The sequence below is a fragment of the Odocoileus virginianus genome, chromosome 29 (assembly GCF_023699985.2).
Source record: "Odocoileus virginianus isolate 20LAN1187 ecotype Illinois chromosome 29, Ovbor_1.2, whole genome shotgun sequence".
Taxonomy (NCBI): Eukaryota; Metazoa; Chordata; class Mammalia; order Artiodactyla; family Cervidae; genus Odocoileus; species Odocoileus virginianus.
In genome coordinates this window covers 507857-523813 of record NC_069702.1, presented here as the reverse complement: position 1 = coordinate 523813, position 15957 = coordinate 507857, and the positions used below count along the sequence as shown (strand labels likewise).

Genomic DNA, 15957 nt, shown 5'->3' with positions numbered 1-15957 from the left:
ACTCCTAGCAGTCACTCATCTAAGTTGTCTCCATAGTCTTGCCTTTTCTAGAATGTCAAATAGTTGGAATCATACAGTTGTAATATAGCCTTTTCAGATTGGCCTCTTTCACTTAGTAACATGCATTTAAGTTTCCTCCATATCTTCTCATGGCTATGTAATTCATTTCATTTTAGCACTAAACAATATTCCATTGTCTGGATGTACCACAGTTTGCTTATCCATTCACCCACCGAAGGACATCTTGGTTGCTTCCAAGTTTTGACAGTTATGAATAAAGCAACTACAACCATCTGTGTGCAGGTTTTTGTGTATGTATGTTTTCAACTCCTTTGGGTAAATACAAAAGAGCTCAGTTACTGTGTTCTCTGCTAAGAGTATAATTTTGTGTGAATCCTTCAAACTGTCTTCCCTTTTACATTCTCACCAGTGCTGACAGAGTGTTCCTGTTGTGCCACAGGCTCACCACCATTTGTTGTTGTCACTCTTGTGGATTTTGATTACTATGATAGGTGTGTAGTGCTGTTGACTGAAAAAAGAAAAAAAGTGCAGCCTAAAAACTGAGAATTGTGTTTTATTTGGCAGACTTGCTGAGGACTTAGGCCTGGGAGGCAGATTCTCAGATAGCTTTGAAGGACAAACTTCTAAAAAGTAAAGGAGGAGTCAGGATATACATTAGAGTTTTTACCACAAAAAGCCAGGTAGTCAGAACATCAAAAGTTTACTGTTAATTAAAGAAAAGCTGACATCTCAAGTTAATGAATTTAGCACTTTTCTATGTATGGGAAGATGGAAGCTTCTGGGCTTATTGAAATCATTCCTTTGATATGTACCTTAATTATCTAGGGCCGGTACCCTGTTTTTCTCCATCCTGAAACTCCTCAGACTGCACACTTCAGGGGGTCTGCAGTGGCTGATGGCTTGATAACTACAACTTCCTTTGTTAACTGATAGAGCGTTACTGACATTACTGACATTTTTCATCCAGAGTGCTATCTCGTCATTGTCTTAGTCTACATTACTCTGAGGATGTATGATGTGGAGCATCTTTCCATATGCTTACTTGTCATCTGTATGTCTTCTTTGGTGAGCAGTCTGTTCAGATGTTTTGTCTGTTTTAAAACTGGATAGTTTGTCTTCTTACTGCATTTTAAGAATTGTTATATATTTTGGGTGCCAGATATGTGTTTTGCAAACGTTTTCTCCCAGTCTGTGTATTTTCATTCTCTTCACAATATCTTTTGCAGAGCTGAAGTTATTTTAATAAAGCTTCAGTTTATCAAGTTTTCTTTCATAAGTCTTGCTTTTAGTATTGTATCTGTAAAGTCATCACCAAACCCAAGAACTGTTAGGTTTTCTCCTTATAGCCTGGGAATTTTATTGTTTTGCATTTCACATTTAGATCTGTTTTGAATTAGTTTTTAAAAGATGTAGGTTGTGTCTAGATTTATTTATTTTTGTAGTATGCAAATGTCTAGTTATTCCAATACCATTTGTTGAAAATTCTCCCTTTTCCGCTGATTGCCTTTGCTCCTTTGTCAGAGATGAGTTCCAGTTGACTGTTTGTGTGAGTCTATTCCTGGGCTCTATTCTGTCCCACTGATGCCGTCATGTACTCTTCATTAGTAGCACACTGTCTTGTTCACTGTAGCATTAAAATAAGTCTTGAAGTCGAGAAGTGTCAGTCCTCCAACTTTGTTCTTCAGTATTGTGTTGGCTTTTCTGAGTTATTTGCCTCTTTATATAAATTTCAGTCAGTTTGTTGATAGCCACAAAATATCTTGCTGGGAGAGGCTTGCTTTTTAAACTAAGAGTTTTGCTTTTGTCTTTTAAAATAGATATTTCTGACTTTTGGTCTTATTCAAAGGCCGTTTACCTTACACCTTTTCTTTCTTAGGTCATCATCAACATGTTTATTATTAACCAATATAGGTAAATAATTATTACTATAATAAGCAATTGTGTGGTATTTTGTTACTTCTCTGTATTATATAAATCTCTACATAAATATGTATGTATAAGATTATGACCAAAGAGTAGTACTTTTTATGTCTAAAGACCTGACCTTGGGGGTGAGGGTACTGCACGCAGCTTTCATGGACTCCACTGGGGTCTTTTAAAACTACATGTACTCACCCCTACTCAATCTTTTTTAGGGCAGCTCAATCACTGAGAGTCACTGAATTTAGAGAGATGTTATTGTATGGAGTGTTGCACGTAGGAATATAACGGAGGCAGAAAACAACAAGAACCACTGCTATAAAGTAATGAAATCAAACATGATTCAACTTAGGGTTTTTGTGTCTCTTCTCACATGTCTGTTCTCCTTCATTGAATTTAAATTTATTCTATAAGGGAATAGGAGACTTATGAGCATGAAGAAGGTAATTAAAAAAAAATTTTCTTTATGAAGCATGCTAAGTACAATGTTATACAGAGCTCGCTATCTAAAAATACCAAACTTCCCTGGTGGTCCAGTAGGTTGAAAATCTTCCTGCTAATTCAGGGGACATGGGTTCGCTCCTTGTCCCATGGAAGATTCCACATTCTGTGGAGCAATATATAAGCCCATATACCACAGCTTCTGAAGCCTGAGCTCCTAGAGCCCCGGCTCTGCAACAAAGAGCCACTGCAATGAGAAGCCCTTGCATTGCAACTAGAGAAGGCCTGCACATAGCAGCAAAGACCCAGCACAATCATAAAAATAGAGAAATAACTCTTGAAGTGCCATATTTACTTTTTATTTGCGCCTTATCTATGAGAATGGAGAAGGAAAAGGCTACCCTCTCCAGTATTCTGGCCTGGAGAATTCCATGGACTGTATATCCATGGAGTCGCAAAGAGTTGGATACGACTGAGCGACTTTCACACATATCTATGAGAAAGAGTACACAGGCTAGCTTTTAATTTTTATATCTTAACTTTATATGTTAATCACTCAGTTCTTGCTTTATTCTTTTTATTATCAGAGTTTAATAGATTTATATTCCAAGGATGTTTAATATGACACTGGGTTTTTACAACTTGTAATTCAATGCCTAAATTGTGTTAAGAATTACACTCTTAACAGTTACATCATTATTCTCTAGTAGACATATGTAAAATTTTCAAAAAAACTTTAATAGCATGTAGAGAAATAGTACTGTTTACCTTCATAAAATATTTGACTCAAGCAGTCTGGTGACATCAGGTTAATCTAGTTATGTAGAAACTAGCCTTCTTAACCCAGTTTAGAGTGACTATCCCTTTTTCTTAGCTATTAGCAGAATATGAGAAAAATTCACATATCTTAACCAAGCTAAACATTATAGTGAAATACACAATTGGGGGAAACCATTTTGGTACATAAAAAAAGTTATCTAATTTTTATTTAGTTTTAAAATATCAGTGAAGTTAAATATTGTTTTCATGGTCATTGGCTTGTTTTATCTTTTGTAGCTTGTTTCTTCATCTTTTTTGTCCAGTTTTCAGTTGGGGTGTGGGTCTTTTTGTAACTGATTTCATTTTGAGGTAAAACTGATTAACTCTTGAACACTAAAAATTTGATTTTTCTTTCAAGTTGAAGTATTTTGATGTTAGAATGTAATGCAGATATTTGGAAGATAGACCTTTATTTGGAAGATCAAGACAAGTTTCCCTAAAATTTCTGGCTGTATTGGCAAATGTCTTGAAAATGCAATTATGATACCTAGGGATGTTTATTTATGCTTATATTTATGCCTTTTAGGAAGTAGAAGACAGTAACGATGAGTTATTTGAGAGATCATTTTAACTAAAGTTTTTCTTTTTGAGAAGACTTTAAAAGTTAAAATGCATTAAGGTTATACCTCATCAAAGTCTACAGTTCAAGTACCAAGATCTATTATAGGCTTCTTGTTTAAAACCTTTATTATAAAGTTAAAGCCAAAGAAACTTTGTAACTCTTAATATGACCTTATGAATCTTAATTATAGGAAAAGATATATTTTGCATCTACTACCATAAGTCAAAATTTTAAAAATGTTTTATCCTCATTTTTATTCCTAAAATGTAAATTAAAATTCTAGAAACTGAGTAGCCTTTTTGACTATTTTATGATTCCCTACAGCTATCCAACATAATGTGGATATAAAATATAAAGTATTCTTAATGATCCAAAATAAATTTTTTAAATTTAAGATCTTTTTTCCCCACAGTGACATTTGTTAACACATTCTCTCCTTTATAATATACAATGTTGGATCGTAAAACAGAGTAAACAAACACGTCATTGTTTAAAATAAATAGCATGCACTGTGTTCAAAGGATTGTGAATTTTTTTTTTTTTTTTTGGATTGTGAATTTTTATTTAGAACTCTTTTGTATGAGTTTAGTTCTAGAATACAATATATATTGTATTTTAATTTTATGTGATACAAAGATATTTATTTTATATACAATATTAAGTGTTTATACTAGTCTTTAGATGATTATTCTTTTGAAAATATAAGCATCATGCATGACTAATTTGTAATCTAAGCATTGGAGGAAAATATTCTGTACTATGCAAAAGTAAGTAAACATAGATAATGAATAGGACATGAAAGTAAGCTATTCTTTGGCATTTAGAAGTTCAGTCTTTTCAAAATATTTATTTTTTAAATTTGCAAATGATTTTTTTCTGAAGTGTTTGCCCTCACCTGATTTTATATTACTTTCTAGAATTTTCTTTTGTAGTTATCACAGTCACTTTAGATATCTTGACATATGCTATGTTTGGTAGAGTAGGGTTTTTTTTTTGTTGTTTTTTTTTTTAGTTGACAGAACAATTCCTTATGAGTTGGGAATGTATTTCTTTAGATTAACTTTATTGTCCTATGGTCATGTAACATACACATGAACAGAAAGTGTTTGAAAAATTGTGTTCTGCTTCCTATTTCAAGGAGGGAGTAATTTCTAGGACAGCATATTGAAAGGGCAGTCTCTGGAGATCAGGTCAAGGTAGAGAAGTACATTTCTCACAGGTTTCTCCATGGATGTTCTAGGCCAAAGGGGATGTCACAAGCTGAAGTTAGAGAACAGGAAGGTCTGTTTGATGCAGCAGGTAGGAAAATCAAGGCAACTGGAGAAACTGTAGATAAAAGCCAGGTAGGCTGCCCAGGCGTCAAGAAAACGGACCAGGTGCTCTTTTTATGTCACACTTGGTTCGATGTACTGTTTGCCAGGCACAGTGTCCTCTTGATCGCTCTTTTGAATGATTCAAAGAAAAGTCCTATGAGTGATCGTTAATTGCTTGCCCTGCTGTCTGTAGCAAGTCCACTAGCATCTGACAGACCCTTCTCTCCTGTGCTGTCACCATCCTCTTAGCCCAAGCTGTGATCATCTCACCTGGATTTTCTGTAGTGGCTCCCCTGATTTTATGTTTGCCCTCATCTAATTCATTCTCCAGAGGAGCCAGGGATCTTTTTTAAAGAGAAGCCAGATCCTCTTCCTCTCCAACTTTGCACTGAATTTTAATTACATTGAGAATAATATCCATTTTCCTTATAGAGCTCAAAAACTTTGGTCTCTGATTAATGCTTCTAACTTCATCTCACATTGCCTTCCACCCCTGTTCCATCCCTTGAGCTTCAACCACATTGGTCCTATTTTTGTTTTTCAAACATTCACACTCAACTTTGCACTTGCTGTTCCTGGTGCTTTGCCTTGCTTCCTCTTTTTTTTTATCATTTAGATGTGAGTTCAAATGTAGTTCACTTTTTCAAATGTGTTTCCAGAGCATTCTCTCCAAAATAGTGCATTTTAACTTCTTAACCCAATTTGCATTTTATTTATTCACACATATTTCCTTCATTGCATACAACTTTGTTTAGAATTCATTCATTCATCTACTACATATTTATTGTATTCCAGGTATATACCAGTCATTGTTCTAAGCACTTGGGATTCTTCTTTTTTTTTTTTTTTTTTTAAATTTTTATTAGTTGGAGGCTAATTACTTTACATCATTACAGTAGTTTTTGTTATACATTGATATGAATTAGCCATGGATTTACATGTATTCCCCATCCCAGTCCCCCCTCCCACCTCCCTCTCCACCCAATCCCTCTGGGTTTTCCCAGTGCACCAGGCCCGAGCACTTGTCTCATGTACCCAACCTGAGCTGGTTATCCGTTTCACCCTAGATAAATACATGTTTCAATGCTGTTCTCCTGAAACATCCCACCCTCGCCTTCTCCCAGAGTCCACAAGTCTGTTCCATACATCTGAGTCTCTTTTTCTGTTTTGCATATAGGGTTATCGTTACCATCTTTCTAAAGTCCATATATATGTGTTAGTATACTGTATTGGTCTTTATCTTTCTGGCTTACTTCGCTCTGTATAATGGGCTCTAGTTTCATCCATCTCATTAGAACTGATTCAAATGAATTCTTTTTAATGGCTGAGCACTTGGGATTCTTCAGTGAATAAAAAAGACAAAAGAAAGTCTCTGATCATATAGAATTCATAACAGCAGGGTAGGGAGAAAAATAGCACATAATAAATAAATAGTACAAAATAAACATGATATATAATGAAGTTATAGTTATGTTGGGCAGTATGTTAGAAGGCAGCAAGTGTAATAGAAAAAATAAAGTCTGATAATACAGATTGGGAGATCTGGATGGGGTTTAGGGGAAGGATGCATATTAAATTAGGTGGTTATGGTTGGCCTAATTGAGTTGATTATTAAAGTAGAGTTCTTTTGTTTCTTTTATTTTAACTTCAGCACCAGTCAGCAAAGTGAATAAGTACTGCACTCCTTCCAACTCTCATTCCACTTTGGGGAAAAAGAATATCATCATGTCAAGCATTACAATTGACCCAGATGTCAAGCCTGGTGAATATGTCATCAAGAGCCTCTTTGCAGAATTTGCTGTTCAAGCTGAAAAGAAAATTGAAGTTGTAATGGCTGAACCCTTGGTGAGTAGAGCTGACCTATAAACCTGAAATATTTTCTTGCCTTAACCATTATATTATAGATTTTCCAAAGAAAATAACATAGTTGAAAAATATTAAAGGAAACCAATCTGAAATGGTATATAGTGTATACCTCCAGCTACATGACATTCTGGAAAAGACAAAGCTATGGAGACAGTAAAAGATCAGTGTTTGCCAGAGGTTGGGCAGGGGTAGAGATGGGATGAATAGGCAGACACAGGATTTTTAGTGTAGTGAATATGTCCTGTATTGTTGGTCCTTTAATGAACTGGAACCTGGTGGTCCGGAGTCGACGATAAGAAAGTAAGAGAGAGAAAGAGGCTGATATCCCCTGGTTGACGCGGAAAGCCAATAGAGCTCTGTTCTTAGGGCTGGCGCTGCTGTCCGTAGGCACCAGGTGCCCTCTCGAGTGGGTGAAGCCACAGGCGCCTTCTCGAGAGGGGCTTAGAAGCCCGGGCAAGAAAGTGAGCTCAGCGGGCCTCCGCGCTCCAAGGAATTAGCCAGAAAGAGAGAGAGAGAGAGAGAGAAAGAAAGAAAGACACGGGGACCCAAGCTCTGATGGAGCAAAGGTGTTTTAATCAACATGGTGTGGGCATATATATTGTCTTACAAGGTGGTTATTCTCAGCAAAGATAAAGATTAAAATTCCAGACTTACAAAACATAAGACATCCCTATCAAAGAGAGAGTTTCAAACAATCACCTTTCACTGTATGGCTCATAAAAAGGAAGAGGGTACTTATCACCGTAATGAGAAATGCCTGGATTCCTCAGCCCCGAGAGAAAGGCGGGAAAGGCATGCCTCTCCTCTTAATTCCTGAATATTCAGGAATTAATAAGGGCCAGAGGGTTCCTGCCAGATCCAAAACAGCACACAGGAAGCCTCTTGTTAAATGCTTCCTGACACTGTATGATACTGTAATGGTGATACACATCATCATAGGGTTATCCAAACCCATAGAATTTACAGCACCTGTTGTGAACCATAGTGCAGTCTATAGAGTTTGCATCATTAGGATGTATCATTTATGAATACGCCCTTCTAGTGCCCATGTTGATAATGGTCGAGGCTATGCATGTGTGGGCACAGGGGGATACAGTAAGTCTGTTCTGCCCAGTTTCACTATGAACTTAAAACTACTCTAAAAAATAATGTCTTTAAAAACAATAAAGGGATAGGTGATAATAAGTGGTCATCTAAAAAGCTGTAGTGGCTCTAGAATACACTTAGATGAGTTACTGCAGGTAACAAAAGAACAAAAATGATTTCACCAAAGGGAATTATTGAGACAGATAAAACATAAGAAAAAATGAAAGAAAATCTAAAATATTCTGTGAGTTAGTGATATGACAGTAGCCAAACTTAGAATAAGTAAACAACTTTGAATTTACAGTACATGAGGATACTTAAAAGCATGAGGAGCTCTACTTATGGTGAGGAAGAAGGAAGGAAAAAAAATAAGAACAGAGGTTTGAGTTGGATTCTAAAGAGTTGTAATGACTTTTACGATAGATAATACAGTGGTTGGACAACAAGGAGAATAGATGAAAGGTGGAGACTGTTTAGCTATTGTATAAATCCAGGCTGAAATGAAAAGAGCCTTGAACTAGGGCATTAGCAGTGGGAAAAAGTGAGATAAATAACAAAAGCAGAATCAGTAGAACTTGATGCACAATTAAAATGGAATAGGTGTTTTGAGTGAACATGAAGGGTTAAAGATTTTTTGAAGTGTTCAAAAAGATGGTAGTATATTTACTTCGGTAAAGAAAACAAGAGTTTTATTGGGATAGTAAGAATGATTAAGGTGTTTGTGTATGTTAAGCTTGAGCTACTAGCAATCTAGACCATGTGGAATTATTTGGTAGCTGGAAATTCTTTTGGGGAATTTGCAGGAAACATAGATTTTGGCATCATCCAGATGAGGATGATGATTGAAGCCAATCAGCAGATGATAGCATCACGGCAAAGAAACTACAGAATGGCATTATTATTGTCAAATAATAGATGCATAGTACAGTGAACACTGGGGAACAGGTTATTGGACTTGGAAATTAAACAGCCTGAGAACCGTTTCTGCAGGGTGAAGTAACTTTAGAAAGGAACTCTTGGGATTTGAAGGGAATGGATATGTGATGAATCAAAATCATGTTGGTAGATTACAAGTTGGGTGGTGATAATGAAGATGGAGGTAGAGGATGTAACAGCTGAAATGTATTTATTCCTTACATAACTGAATTAGAGATAGATGTTCACCACTATTTGATGGATGTGAGAGTTGGACTGTAAAGAAAGCTGAGCACAGAAGAATTGATGCTTTTGAACCGTGGTGTTGGAGAAGACTCTTGAGAGTCCCTTGGACTGCAAGGAGATCCAACCAGTCCATCCTAAAGGAGATCAGTCCTGGGTGTTCAGTGGAAGGACTGATGCTGAAGCTGAAACTCCAATACTCTGGCCACCTGATGGGAAGAACTGACTCATTTGAAAAGACCCTGATGCTGGGAAAGATTGAGGGCAGGAGGAGAAGGGAACAACAGAGGATGAGATGGTTGGATGGCATCAGCGATTCAATGGACATGGGTTTGGGTGTGCTCCTGGAGTTGGTGATGGACAGGGAGGCCTCGCGTGCTGCATGGTTCACGGGGTCGCAAAGAGTCTGACACGACTGAGCGACTGAACTGAGACTGAGGGTCTGTTACTTGTCTGAGGCCCAAAGCCAGTAAGCAGCAGGACAAAGAGTTAGGCTTAGCTCAACCTGCTGTCCTCCTCAGAAGGAAGGAAGAAAGGAAGGGAAGAGAATAAAGATGACCTAAGAAAGGAGGGAAGATGAAGGAAATGTATGCTCTTAATTTTCTTAGGTAGGTAGGACTTATTGCTCATACTGTGATGGCCTGTGGGTGGGGTGCCTGCAAGTGCCGAGTTTCTCTCTGATCTTTAAATAGAGGAAAGCGTCTATGAAAGCATGTATTTGAGGCTTAAGAAATAATAGTACATGAAAGATCATTAACTAAAATGCATATTTAAAAAAAAAATTAAAAAAAAAATAAAATGCATATTTCAGAACTGTACATCTCATTATTAATATATTCAGTTTAGTCATACCATGATTGCTTCTGCATATCAAATTAGTATTTATGCCAATGTGTGTATATATATATATATTTATACCAATGTATATATTACATATATATAATACAAAATTCTGTTTTAAAAATTAGGATTATGAGAGTTTGTAGATATGAAATAGTGCTTATAAGGTTTAATTAGAAAGGTACTTACTCTATAAGATGTTACTTTTTTCATCCATGGTCTGCGAATTACATGTTAGATTGCTTTACTGGCCTACTTAAATAGCATACAGTCAGAAAGGAAACCACTTTTTAAAGATACATTAAAAAAAGGCTTATGGAGCATGATGATTATAGTTGATAATACTATATTGTTTAACTGAAAGTTGCTAAGAAAGTCAAATTTGTGTTCTCACTAAAAACAAAAAAGAAAGAAAAAGTGAACATGTGAGGTGATGGATGTTTTAATTGACTTGATAGTGGGAATCCTTTCAGAGTATATATGTACTATATATACGTATATATGTATTTATCACCTTGTATACTTGAAATATATTACACCTTTATTTACTCATATATCTCAATACAAACTTATAGAAAAGTAGAGATTATAGTATAATGACGCCTTTAGACCCATCACTTGGCTTCAACAGTTTGCAGCATACACAGCACATTTTTAAAACTCTTCTCCTATTTTATAAGATGTTTTACAAACAACATGATGTAGTCTGGTCCTAACAGCTCTAAAATGTCTTGTATACTTAAAGGAATTTCAATTTTGAAATGTAAAAGTCTTGAGAGTAACATAATTAAAAGAATGTGAGTGAAATTACCTACTTTGAACGAGTCTATAATATGGCAGTTTTATATCTTGCTCTTTCCTTTTTCTACCAATACTAGTATTACTGACCTAACTCAGCGTCAGATTCTGTCATGGTAGACCATTGCATTAGCCTTCTAACCAGTCAGGTAGTAGTCCATCACCTTTCCATTTTCCTTGCTCTCACCAGACTGTCCCTCATCTACAACACAAATATCAGTATTATCACCTTCTTACTTTAGAACTCTTGCTTCCTTTTCATTCCTATGTATTAAATTCAAGTTCTTGGGTGAGTCATTTCAGCCTCTTCAAAGCCTTGTTATAGTTTGTATAATGTTTCTTGATTCTCCTATCCCGATGGTATGCTGTGACAAAAGTATTGGCTTAAAAGTATCCTCCATATATTCTGTTGTTCTGATGTATTTGTTTTTATTTTTCTCTTGATCTAAATGCTTTTAACTCCTCTGTTTTTAAACCTCTGCTCATCCTTCCAACTTCCCACATGTTCCTCTGACATAGTGATCCTTCCTTAAGCTAAATGAATCTGTGTTTTACTGTAGTAATTTTGTTCACACTCCTAGATTCTGACATTGTCATATTATGGTTTATTGTTTACGTATTTATCTTTACCGATGTAAGCTACTTGATACCAAGAACCAGGTCTCTCTCCTCTTGTACCTGCAGCACTGTCCTTGGTGGTAGGCTCTTAGTAAAAGTTCGTCATATAAATTGAACTTATTCTTGAGAACACTGCTGTGGCCTGCACCCTTATTTTCCTTCTGACAAAGCATAGTGTCGTTGTGTTAGCCAGAGCTTCTAATATTTCTTTCAGAATAGACTGATGCTGACTATATTTTATTCATTCATTTAACAGTTCATTTCAGAAACATCCACTATGTAATTTAAAGTGAGATTATTGAGTTATAGTGAGTAGTGCTCAGGATTCCATTAAAAAATAGGTGTTTCTACCCCATCATCACACTTAAGAGAGAAGAGACATTCCTTCCTTCTCCTTCTGACACACCAGGAAAATGCACAAATGTTGTAGACTCCGGCTGCTCAGGACAAACACTGGCTGAGAAAATCCCCATCATATTTTATAGATTTTACTACCTACACTCCTATGTGTGCGTGCTAAGTCGCTTCAGTTATATCCGACTTTGTGCGACCCTCTGGACTGTAGTCTGCCAGTCTCCTCTGTACATGGAATTCTCTAGGCAAGAATACTGGAGTGGGTTGCCGTTTCCACCGCCGGGGGATGTTCCCAACCCAGGGACTGAACTTTCATCTCTTATATCTCCTGCATTGTCAGGCCGGTTCTTTACCACTCATACTACCACATCCTGTGTACCAGCGTAATTTCTTCATGTCTAAATCAGATCTCTGCCAGCTTTGTTTCATTTATGTCCAAGTCTGAGTAGATGGTGTATCATCTACCCAGCATCACGATTAGATAATGAAAATACATTTAATTTAAAATCGTCACAATGTTTTTATTATAGCCTCAGATGCGTTTATTGTGATCTCATTTGTTTTGAAATGTATTTTGTACCCTTTCCAGTAATAAACTTCTGTTCAAGATGACTCTCTTGAGTTCTTGAATGAAACTCTCATTCTGTTTTAAAGAAAATAGCATCCACAAATTGTTACATACAAGGAGCCTAAGGTGTCTCATGGTCAGATGGACACCAGGTTACATGGAAACTTAGAAGCACCCATGTGAAAGAATTCTGTTAAAAGAATTTAATCAACGACTAAAATGAGAGAACTGGCCTCTTCATTCTCATATTAGAACTCATTATAAAAGGAAGTTAAGGAAGCTGAGAGATTCAAAGTTTAGCTGAACTTGACTTCAGCCATGATTTCATTTTCATCTTGAAAGATTCAAAAAGGTAGGGGAACCATTGATTAAAATTTCAGCTTGCAAGCTATGTAATCCAATACCTTAGGTTTCTTTATTCCTAAAAGGAGGTAGATCAATCCTGGATAATTGATCCAGGCACATTTGTGCTTATTTGTCACTGTTATTAGATTGCCAGTGACCTATAAAGAAGATGGGAAAAAGGGCTTTTAACCAATCACCTGCTAATATAGACTGTATGTATTTAGTTTAGGACCAGCATTTTTTACAACTGTGCGCTATCTTCTGTGTTTTGATAGTATTAAATATCTTTGTATTTTAAAGAGTTTCTGGTCTCTTATTTCCTCCAAACTGCATTTTTCTGTTAGTTTCCCCCCTTCTCCTCACATGTTTATTGTTCCATGATATATAGTATTTATTATGATTGAGACATTGAACAGTTGATTGGAATCCCCACGTACGTGGAGGGGCATTTCTAACTGTGGTCTTTAGCGTGTAGCTATCTAAATAATCAATGTCAGCTCTTTTGCTGGGAGCGCATCAGAATTTCCTGAGAGGGGTGCTTCAGTAGCCCAAATGAGAAGGTTTAGGCTTGGCTACTAACATCCAGGGGATATAGAGGCAGAAGATAGCTGTTTTTTTTGTTTGTTTTTTCTTTTTAATATTTAGCATATACCTTTTCACTTAAGCTCCCTGTCTTCAGGATGATACCCTGTCTTCAACTGTAGAATCTCCCAGCCGACATCTCTGTTTTGCTCTTTGCTAAGAAGGGCAATTGTTCTATGGGCAGAATGGAGAGACGGCCAACTTGCTAAGTAAGAGTGGGTGAAGGGAGTGAGAGATAGGGTTTAAACTTTTCCGAAATATTCAGCCAACTTCTTTTTTCTTTTTTAGTTTTCTCTTTTTAATAAAAAAACATATAAAACAGGTCAGTACAGTACCAGCTCTCTTACGTTTTAAATTTTTTGGCTGCGCTGAGTCTCCATTGTGGCACGCAGGCTTTTTCTCTAACTGTGGCACATGGCTTTAGCTGCCCCGTGGCATGCGGGATCTCAGTTCCCTGATCACGGATTGAGCCTATGCCCCTGCATTGCAAGACGGGTTCTTAACCACTGGACCACCAGGGAAATCCCTCAACACTCTTTATTTTAACTTCACCTTCATCCATACTTTCATAGTACTGAAGTCCTCCAATTCCTGAGCCTTTGGGGTGTCCCAAGGTACTGACTGGATTATCTTTTCCCCACTCTGCATGGCACGCTCCATCCCTTCCCTCTGATTGTGACTCAAATGTCATCTTCTCAGTCGTCATTAGAAAGTCCCCACCTCCATTGCAGCTTCCTGTCCTAAAGTCCAAGACAATATATATTTTCTTTGCTCTGTCATTGGACTCTGTAACCTACAATGATAGGGATTGTTTAGTAGGAGAGAAGGCCATGTTTAGTTGCAAATTATTAAAATACGTCAGTATCATTGTTACACTCTCAAAATTTTTTCAGTAAGCCCTTTTGCTTTCCCTGGAAGCTTCATGTTGCTGTTGGTACTCTGCACACAGATACTAGTTAAAGGGTCAAATTAGAGTATAAGGGATTGTGAAGTTTAGATTCATTATTAATATAGTCTATTATTTTGAAATAGTGACATTATAAAAAGTGGAAATAGTTTTAAAGGTTATGTAATAAAAACAGTGATCCTTTCATTTTTTATCAAGGTCATCACTGTCCATAGTTTTAGTTTACTATTTTTCATGTCCGTTATTTATCAGTCTCTATAGCACTTTCCCCTTAAAAAAAAAAAAAGCACAGCTATGAGATTTTGTATACATATATTTTTTCTGTACCTGTTTTTATTTAAAAAATCAGAGATTGTTCTATTGTCAGCCTATGTGTGTTTGTCTCATTCTTTCTAACAGTTGAATGCTACTTCACTCAGAGAAAGCACTGTAAATTTTTTATACCAGTCTTATGGATAAGCTGTTTGGGACTTACCCAATTTGAGGCCACTGCGAAAAAAGATAGTGTAGTGTTAGTAGTTTCCTATCCCATGGATTGTAGCCTACCAGGCTCCTCTCTCCATGGAATGAAGAAAAAAAAAAAAGAATACCGGAGTGGATTGCCATTCCCTTCCCCAGAGGATCTTCCTGACCCAGGGACTTAACCCAGGTCTCCTGTGTTGCAGGCAGCCTCTTTACTGTTTGAGCTACAGGGAAGACAACAGCAAAAAAAGATAGCACAGTAAATACTCTTATACAGAAGTCTTTGCATTCATCTATATGTGAATACAGACAATAATTTGGTCTATGGCCATAGCACTCTGAACACACCCAGATCTCATCTGATCTAAGAAGCGAAGCAGGATCGGGCCCAGTTAGTACTTGGATGGGAGAGTAACTTGTATTCTTTTTAGTTGTTATGTTAATGGGTTGCAGATACTACAAGCATGTTTTAAAATAGTTTATCTTTTCAAAGTCTCATATTGAAAGGGCATCTGCTTGAGCAATGATTAGGCCGTTCTCAACCATATTATAATCAAACTGAGAGGTTAAGACAAAGTCCTTGATTAGTAATCTGTATTTAGTGCAGAACACTTCAGTTCAGTCACTCAGTCGTGTCCAACTCTTTGTGACCCCATGGACTGCAGCACGTCAGGCCTCCCTGTCCATCACCAACTCCTGGAGTTTACTCAAACTCATTTCCGTTGAGTCGGTGGTGCCATCCAGCCAGCTCATCCTCTGTCGTCCCCTTCTCCTCCTGCCTTCAATCTTTCCCAGCATCAGGGTCTTTTCCAACAAATCAATTCTTCACGTCAGGTGGCCAAAGTATTGGAGTTTCAGCTTCAGCATCAGTCCTTCCAATGAATATTCAGGACTGATCTTTAGGATGGACTGGTTGAATGTCCTTGCAGTCCAAGGAACTCTCAAGACTCTCCTCCAACACCACAGTTCAAAAGCATCAGTTCTTCGGCGCTCAGCTTTCTTTATTTATAATCCAGCTCTCACATCGATACATGACTACTGGAAAAACCATAGCTTTGTCTAGATGGACCTTTGGCAAAGTGATGTCTCTGCTTTTTAATATGCTGTCTAAGTTGGTCATAACTTTTCTTCCAAGGAGCAAGCATCTTTTAATTTCATGGCTGCAGTCACCATCTGCAGTGATTTTGGAGTCCAAGAAATTAATGTTTTTTAACTGATAGTGACATGAGTATTTCGCATTCAAACATTTCTGAGTTCTTACTATGTAAAAAACAGCTAACTCTCACTTTTTGGCTTA

At 36.9% G+C, this 15957-nt stretch overlaps 1 protein-coding gene across 10 annotated transcripts in view; it reads left to right on the top strand.

Annotated features, from left to right (window-relative positions):
• The window catches only part of FRYL (FRY like transcription coactivator), a 297672-nt gene that overhangs the window by 151721 nt on the left and 129994 nt on the right, over positions 1-15957 (top strand). For all 10 annotated transcript variants that reach the window (XM_070458031.1, XM_070458033.1, XM_020879792.2 and 7 more), the window contains one exon: positions 6728-6921. In XM_070458031.1, coding sequence (XP_070314132.1) covers positions 6802-6921 — 120 coding nt within the window. In that variant the 5' untranslated portion in view covers positions 6728-6801. The remainder of the gene's footprint in view (positions 1-6727; positions 6922-15957) is intronic.